We start from the raw sequence: 9610 nt of genomic DNA, 5'->3' as shown, positions 1-9610 counted from the left end.
TTTTTTTTTTTTTTTTACAATAATGTGATTGGATGGTATTTTCGATTAAAAGTAAAACCAACGGCGATAAAATCAAATTGGTAAAAAAAAAAAAAAAAAGTTGATATATAGTTACTTTAGAAACTAAGAAAAAAAACTTAACTCTTATTAGTATTACTTATTCACATTAATGATTATTAATTACTGCACAACACATTAAATTGTGGCATATTGTTGTGTCAGTGTCACCAATCAAAGCTTATATGTCTAAGATATGCATGTTGACACTTGACAGAACTGAGTGAGTTGGTAGATAATGGGGGGTACGTTACGTAGTTGATGACAATTGGAGTCTCATGGCTTCATTAGTTTCGGATTCGATCCACTTCAAACAACACTAATGTGCAGGTGGACAACAACAACAACAACAACATTGTGCATGTGGACAACGATACTATTATAAAAAAAATAATACATCGGATAAATTTTTGTGTAATGACTTAGACGGAGAAAACAAAGTAACTCAAAATATTTTTTTTTAACTATATTAGTATTATAAAAGAAGAACAACAACAAAGTGACCGAGTCGTAGTGAGCTCGTGGAATATTTCCTGAGATTTATCTCTGACCACAACTTTATATTATAACTCCTTTGTAGGTTACTAGTGCCGAGTTGGGTTAAATTACAATTAAGTGTGTGTGTCGAGGAACCACCACTAGCAATCCTTTTAGATAACATCTATATGTTTTACGCACACGGGATTCTTACAAAAATTTAACTACACCCAATACCATGAGTAATCCGGTTTAGCTTTTTTCTAGGCTTCATTAGATCATAACACTATAACAGAAAGGATTTAATAAAGCAAAAACTAAATTTAAAATCAATAAATTCATGGACGATTGTTTGTACAATGTTCTATCATCCTACTTTTTAAAAAACCCACCAGTCAAATCACAATAATCAATACTTTTACGTTCTTGAAATTAATTGACTATAGTAATGCAAATTTGCTAAAATTATAAACACTTTAGTTACTTACTAGTTAAATACTTACATGTTCTAATCATCTACTGAAGTACGTTTCAATGTTCCATTTTATCAATTTAAAATGGTATTCAATTAGGATATTCTTTTTCTGTTATTTCATATATTAAAAAAATGAATGGTATTTCTCATCTCTTTTTCCTCAGTTAGTGTCTCACAAGTCACACAACTTAGATTTTGATACTTTCTAGTTTCTTAGCTGTCACTGAAAAGAGCGAAGTATTTGTATTAAACTATTGATTATCAAAGATGGCTAAGCTAAGGTACTCTAATATAGTGAAATTCAATCGATGACTAAATCATTCCTGATGGGAACCATCTCGGAATATATCGTTATATAAACAATATTGTATGTGATAAATATGCTGTCAATTTTTGTGTGGCAGCAATTTGCTATCAATTATAGTTCAACTTTAAAAACGTTTTTGTTTATATATCCTTTATGGAAATGTGTTTAGCACTGTAGTTAGTACTACAACAACTCTTTGCGCTTTGTTTCTGCTCTGCAATCCTCTCATTTCACGGCCAATATTTCCCGATTTTGTCTCTTGGGCTTGTTTAATATTAAGGCCCAGTTATTATGTTGGGCCTGGTTCCGTTTTGGATTCTCATATCCAGAAAAATTCAACAATGTAGAGACTCTCTTTTTCTCCACCTAATTTCCCATCGAATCAGTCGGATTTCCAACGGTTCTTAGACTCGGGCCACTCGGCACTGATCAGTCCAGTTTCTTACATTTTTATGGCTTAACGGTTAACATAACAAACCACGAGAAGAAAAGACAGCTCGGTTTATTCTATTGTACTCCTACCTGATTAGAACCGGACACAACCACTCTAAATTATTTAGTCGATTGGTGTTTTTTAGATCGCACCGGTACCATAACGATAGGTTTATCTTATTAGTTCATGATTCTTGAAAAACTTTTATTATACATATATGTTCATAGTGAGGCGCATACCAGATTTTGTTTATCAACGATGTATGTTTTCAAATTTAAATATTTCATTTTTGTATGCACGGCCAAATAGTTTTTTATTATAGTTTGGTAAATCTAAAGCGTCAATGCGTCATACTCTAAGCTTTCTTTGTTGTTAAGGAGGTCATACACTCATACTCTAAGCTTGCTCCATACATGCTTATCTTTAATACCTATCAAAACAAACTTTTAGGATCACCAAAAGTAAAAAGGAATATGGTAATATGCAAGCTAATAAGATAGTTTGATTCTTCTATGAGGAGATCACATGGACCATCTTTTTAAAATCGATTCATTTCAGTGGATGATTAACTTAATGACAACAATCATCATGTACATGCGAATAATGTATCCTAACGGCCCAACACTCAGATTGTATATAGCAGAGAATTAAGAAAAGTACTGGAAAATAATTAGACGAATAAATAGCTGTCATGGTTTAGCTCTTATTAATTAAACACTAAACAAGATTATCTTGTATCAGAGATCGTCGATGAATCTATTTAGCGTAATAGTTCCTCCAAACACGAACTTTTTTATTCATATGCATTTTCGAGATTCAGTAGATTAGAAGAATAAACAAAACAAAAAAAGGGTATGAAAATGGCCCTCGAACATTAAATTTGTGAGTATAACTAGAATAATACTACTAGTTAAGCTACTAAAAAAAAAGGTAAGCTGCTTCTTTTTGTAGAGTAGCGTATGAAATAACTAAAAATACATCGCAAATCTCAAGATATCGCTATATATATATATTCCTCAAAATATGTGTAATTAATATGCATAAATCTAATTAGTATTTATAGATACTATGCAATCCAATAAAATATCTAGCAGTGACTATAAAATACAATCCTTGTGTAACACTTATATATATTAGATTAATGAGATGTTGATATTTAATTATATATATATATATATTTTTTTTTGTCAACAAAAAAATTAGTTCAAACGAGCCAATTTGATGGGAAATCGTTTACAAACAAAATATGGTACGGACTTACACGTGTTGATATTTAATTATAGTTTTAGGGTTTTTTATTTCGGCAAAACCGATTCTTAATTACCAAACTAATTAGACCTACTGAAACTGATGTGCAAATTAGCCAAATAAGTGATAAATCAAATCCAGTTGTAACTTCAGCTTTATTTTGACGTTATGAAATAAACCTTCAATTATTTTGAAACCTTTTCAACAAAATGTATGTTTTATAAGGGGAAAAAAAGAAAGTCAACTATGAACCCCGATCTTAGCAGAGTCAAAAGATGTTATTTTGGGATTTAAGACCATCTTTAGTCGAGAACAAAAAAAAATATTTCTTTTTTATTATACATATTTCTTTTTTATTTATTTATTAATATATGTATCACTGAGTAACTGACACATGTCTTTTTACTCTGAGAAACGTTTCTTCAGATACTCCACCAAGCAATAATTTCTCTTATTTTTTACTCTCTCTTTCTTTTATTAAATTTTTAATAAAAGCAATTGCAAAAGCAATCCCCACTAATGATGCTCTAAGATTCTATGTACAAGAACTCTCAAATGGATCTTGCTGCATCAAATGTATCCCACCACACACAAATGTTTGAATGCACATTTAGGCTCCCTAGTTTGATCCTACAAAGAGGTAACGTAATTAGTTTTGTTCCACGTCTCCGATGAAAATTTTAACTAATTTTTTTTCCATACAAAAGGTATTTGCTAAACACTCATAAAAAATTGGTCTACAACGATATGGTCATTGTTAGTATATTACTACTATAGTATAAATATAATTAAACAAAGACTACTATTTAACACTTCTCTGCTTCGCGCTCTTGCTTACTCACACATAAGTATGTAAATGTCACTTTCATTTAAGATTTTCCGAATAATCAAGGGACAAGGGATATGTGTTCATATTAAAGAGTCATAGCACCAGTCGTCTCAATATATATTTTATACATATATAAGATTTAGGGCTACACACTTGTGTCATTACATGCATCATATGATTCATATCTGTTTATTTTCTAAACGGAGTTTATTATTACTTGTAACTATACGACTCATTTGTTTTTAAACTATTATTTAGTTTTCGTCCATTTCATTTTATAAAATGTTTTCAAAGTTGTTAATTTCATTTCATATGATTAAATTTTTTTATGCAAAAATAAAAATTTATTTGATGATTTTTAACATTTATGTTTTATTATTACTTGAATTATTTTTGTCATATATATATTAAATGATGTTCTTAAGTAAAAAAATAATAATTATACAAAAGTAACATATACTATCATTTATGTCATTTAAATTTCTATGTGCAAGAATATCTCTTATAGTACATAATTTAAAATAAATAAAAAGTTCTTAGAGAAGTGACATTGCTAGAAATTAGAACTTCTTTTAACGTATAATGGAAATATATATTAAAATGACATTCTATCACGAGGAGGATATATATTGGTCGATTTAAACTTGGTCAATTGTAATTACCACTAATATATTCTGAATACCTTGACGATTTTTTTTTGTTTTTTTCTGAGAAGTACTTGTCAAATCCTCCAAATAATAATATAACTAAAACATATGACACTTAATTATCACTAAACAAAGTTATGAAAACATTAATCACACCTAACACTACGTACGCGTATGACGAGCTTCATGTAGACCCTCCGTGTGCTTACGGCTTTACCTGTGGAAGTTTGTGACTCTGTAGTCAATAGTCAACGTAATTTGACGTCGATCAAAGTTTGTCTCTGTGAATTTTTAAAGCACGAGTTTGGCATGCCCAACGACGCCATGATTTTTCTATTTCTCAGCTACTTTAAATTGCTAAAAAAAAGAAAAGAAAACAAAAAATCCATTTTCGGCTCTCGCTAATTTATGTATTTTATACTTTTTAATGTTTTTTTTTTTTAACCCTTTTTTACTTTTGGAAGGGCTGTCACACAAGTTATCGAAATACTATAATTTGTAAATTGAGTTATCATTACTTATAGAATTTGCTTAAGAGTAAACCGGTATAATCTAAATTAGTTATACTGATTTAGTTTTTAGAATCACATGTAGAAATGTACTGGTATGAAAAGAAGAGCCAGAAATCTAGAATAGATTAATGGTTTCTGTTGGAAGTTCGATCGCAGACGGGTTGCAGCTAGAACATTTTCTTTGTCGGCAACCCATAAATCATACTCACACTATGTTTTTGCAGATCGGATTGTTACATTGTAGATCTCGTTATGTACGGACATTTTTTGGTTTAATTATATACAAGTTCTTAAAACATTAATTTGCGAATTGATTCAAAATTCATTCGTTTCATACTAAAAGTAAATGCTTTTTGGCTAGCTAACATTATTTTTGCTTTACAACTTTAACTGATGATGACGGATCGAATTTATATAAAATCATGAGCATGCATGCATGCACCCATCATTATTGGTTCGTTTGTATAAGTATAATCCTACCAAAGAGTTAATTGTCAATTTCCTCTTTTGACATGTTTCAGTTTCGTTCTTGTTGTTGGAGTTGTTATTTCTTTTAGTTAGATATTCAGTAAGAATGGGATATAAATAATAATTTGCAAGTTACGTGTTGTGGAAACCATATCCATACATACTAATCTTTGTAATGTACTGACTCTTATGTTGGTAGCCTATATTTTATTTTCTCTTCGATCTCATCCATATATATTGCCTTTAATCAAATTTTCAAATATAATGGGGTTCTTTTTTCACAAGGAAATTGACAATTTGATAAAGTGTCCAACGACACTCAGAAAAACAATTATATATTCTACATATATATAAAATACCCTTTTGAAACTATATATCTTTTAAGCTTTATATTATAAATTAACAGAAATTAGCATTAGAGGCTGAATATTTTTTACCTAGTCGGCCTATCGTGTACGAGAATTAGTTGGAATACGTTATTTTTTTTCGTCAATATATTAAATATATACATAGATAGCCATGTGATCATCGCAGAAATATCAGACGAAATACTCGTTGGTTTTCATAATTGGCACGATGCAACTGCCATATTTTCCAACGTATCTTAACTGTAAGCATTTGCAAGACTTTATTATATCTATGTTTAATGTGATGTTGTCTTTAAAATCTGTAAAAAAAAATAAAGAATATAGTATTCGCCGTCTTCGATTAGCTAGTTGGATTATGAGATCGTGACTTATAAGAATGAAAGTTGTAAACTGAAGTTTAGGACGAAAATGAAGATCAAATCTACATCAACAAGTTCCAAAGATTTTTCATTTACATAAAGAAATTAAAGGCACGAAGGTGGTTTCCTTGCTATCATATTGCAGACATTCACATAAAAGTCGTGGACGAGAAAAGCAAGATTATGTCAAAATTAACTAATTAAGATATAAACAATCGGGGATGCTCATAATAAATTTTAAAAGTCACGTAATAACTGGACTGGAGTTGCTTTAGTTAAGAATACAGAATTAACCACGTTGACAATTTTAAAAAAATTTAAGCTTTTCTGGCCCACGGTCACGTAAGATACGATACGTACGTACGACGCAACTGTAAAAATTAAATAAAACTAGAAAGGTTCCTTTTTGATTTTGGGAAAGGTTATTTCATTGCTTTCTTGATTGCGGAGTACTGGTGTGTGTGGACTTTATTTCCGGGAGGGAGGTACAACAATTCACGTGTTCTGCTTTGTTTTCCGCATCCGACGTTTCATTCATTCCATAGAAAAAGACCACTAGTGTTGTTGTTCACAAAAACTAACAATAAAAACCACAAGTTAATTTTCATCAATCATCATTATCAGTTAATCATTATTGTTATCATTAACAGTAATGAATACTTTTTAATAATGAGTGTGAATGGTTACAGTGGTTAGGACGGACAAATCCATCTGCGGACTGGACCGTTTTTTATTTACCATTCAGCAAATATAGTCCGTGGTGGTGCGGTCCAAATAAAACAGAGATAAGACTGCTGCAGACCAACTGCGAACCGGTTTTGCTTACAAATAGAGTTGGTCCGCAGCGGTCTGTAGATCATCCCAAAAATAAAGTGGTCTAGACCGTAGATGGATTTGGCCGCCCTGACCGCAATTACCATTCAAACCAAATGTACTTCGTAGTTGATACGACAATTTTTTTTTGAGAGAACCTCACTGGTAAACGGTGACCATCGACGAAGAGTTAAATGCTGTGAATATAGTTTGTATGATAAAATTCGATCAATGACGTCATTTTTAATATGAAAATAAATAACATGCATGGTCATGTCAGCAGAGTTGTAATATCTTTGTTTATTTATATATATGAAATTTTTAACTAGTTTATATTTGCATTAAAGTATATGCTACACCACATACGTTTTTAGCTAAGCTTAATGAATAATACATGTGATTTAATTGTCTTCTCTTTTCTTTTTGACAGCAAATTTAATTGTTTATTTATTTCTTGAACTTCATGGATTTGCAAATCTATATATGTCAATTTGCTACACTAATCAGGCTTATCCCACTATAATCAGTCAGGCTTGTGTAGACTAACTTGTTTCCATGTACTAGGTCATATCTGACTCATATTCTTACACGAAAGAATATACTATAAAATGATCCAAATATTTAATTATAATTACATTTTCACCTAAAGAGTCAGATACGATTAGGATTGGTTGACACGATGTGATAATGCATAGCCTTATTTTGTGTAAACATTAAATACTATATATATATTTTTTCATGAAACAGATATGATTATTAAAATAAAGGAAAAAGGGTTGTTTTCTTCTTTTTTCAGCTTTCTTTATTTCTTCTGTTAATTAAAAAAATGTAGACACGGCAAAATCGCCTTTATATTACAGCACCTCTCTGAGCCAAGACGCAGAAAGATACAGACCAAACAAAGATATAGAGAGAAAAGTGTTCGTAGATTCATAACTTTTTCTTTTTTTTCTCTTTCTCTTTCTTGAGTAGAACAAAAAAATGGGTACGGAAGCTACCACCGCCGTGGACAACCTTCAGCAACCGTTGCTGGAGTCAACGAAATCGGAAGTTGACTTCAGGATGGAGAGTGTATTAACGGATACACATTTGTCATATTTCCGGCGGATCTACTTGGCGGCGTTGATCGAGATGAAGTATCTTTTCCACTTGGCGGCTCCTGCGATCTTTGTTTACGTTATCAACAATGGCATGTCTATGGTCACTCGTATTTTCGCCGGTCGGTTAGGAAGTATGCAACTCGCAGCTGCTTCTCTCGGAAACAGCGGTTTCAATATGTTCGCCATTGGTCTCATGGTACTACTACTACTACTATTTACATTTTTCATTTTCTTTTTCATTTCTCTTTAAATAAGTTTCACATATACAAAAATATACATAAACAACAGATCTGATGAAAGATTGAATCAAATATTTTATTTTACCGCATATTAAACCAGTTCTTTTAAAGTTGAATATTATGATATGAAAAATAAATAAATAAATGAAAAAAATGAAAAAGGTCTTCTTTGTTCTTAAAAATCAAGTATCTGACCATATTTGTTTTCCGGTGACATAGCTTGGAATGGGAAGTGCAGTAGAGACACTATGTGGGCAAGCGCATGGAGCTCACAGATACGACATGCTTGGAGTCTACTTACAAAGATCCACGATTGTTCTTGTCCTCACCGGACTTCCAATGACCGTACTCTTCATCTTCTCCAAACCTCTCCTCATTTCTTTAGGAGAGCCAGCTGACGTTGCATCAATGGCCTCAGTCTTCGTATACGGTATGGTTCCAATGATCTTCGCTTACGCAGTCAACTTCCCGATCCAAAAGTTCCTCCAGTCGCAGAGCATCGTGACGCCAAGTGCGTACATCTCAGCCGCTACACTCGTCCTCCACTTAGTCCTTACTTGGCTCTCAGTTTTCAAGTTTGGCTGGGGCTTACTTGGTCTCTCCGTAGTTCACAGTCTCTCGTGGTGGATCATTGTTTTGGCTCAGATTGTTTACATTAAGATCAGTCCAAGATGTCGCCGGACTTGGGTTGGTTTTAGCTGGAAAGCTTTTGATGGTCTTTGGGACTTTTTCCAGTTATCTGCGGCTTCCGCCGTCATGCTCTGCCTTGAATCTTGGTACTCTCAGATTCTTGTTCTCCTAGCCGGACTTCTTAAAGACCCTGAACTTGCTTTAGATTCTTTAGCAATCTGGTAAGTTTTTTTCCATGTTTTACATTTTAGTTTTTATTTCCAGTATTTTAACATATCAAGTAGAATACATAATGTGCCAAACATAAAATATAGAAATACGTACATACAGCCGAAAATAGATAAAAACCTTTATTTTTGGGTACTATTAAAATTTTAGAATACTTCCAAAATTTTAGTTCCTTCCATGAAATGTAGCCGTAATTGTTACAATTTTTTTTAAAAAAACGTGGATGATTTTGTTTAGTATAGATTTAAGAACAATAATCAGAACACTGTGTCCATAATGGTATTGTGCTGTTTATCATTTGTCCGATCAAACTCTTCAACTTTTGGCTAGTTTTTGGGAATCTCCTTTTTGAGAAACAAAAAAAGTCACGTTAGTCTCAATGTATGTTTGCGTTAAAGCCAAAATCAGTGTTTTATTTTG

The 9610-nt window shown here is 31.9% G+C and overlaps 1 protein-coding gene across 2 annotated transcripts in view; it reads left to right on the top strand.

The window, feature by feature from the left end:
• The window catches only part of LOC104755420 (protein DETOXIFICATION 36), a 4877-nt gene continuing 3143 nt past the window's right edge, over window positions 7877-9610 (top strand). The window contains exons 1-2 of one of the 2 annotated variants that reach the window (XM_010477798.2): window positions 7877-8289; window positions 8552-8927. In XM_010477798.2, the coding sequence (XP_010476100.1) occupies window positions 7975-8289; window positions 8552-8927 (691 nt within the window). In that variant the 5' untranslated portion in view covers window positions 7877-7974. Of the gene's footprint in view, window positions 8290-8551; window positions 9184-9610 lie in introns of both variants that reach the window. The other variant, XM_010477799.1, reaches the window with a different exon arrangement.

Source organism: Camelina sativa, chromosome 17 (assembly GCF_000633955.1).
Source record: "Camelina sativa cultivar DH55 chromosome 17, Cs, whole genome shotgun sequence".
NCBI lineage: Eukaryota > Viridiplantae > Streptophyta > Magnoliopsida > Brassicales > Brassicaceae > Camelina > Camelina sativa.
This window is presented reverse-complemented; position numbering and strand designations above follow the sequence as displayed.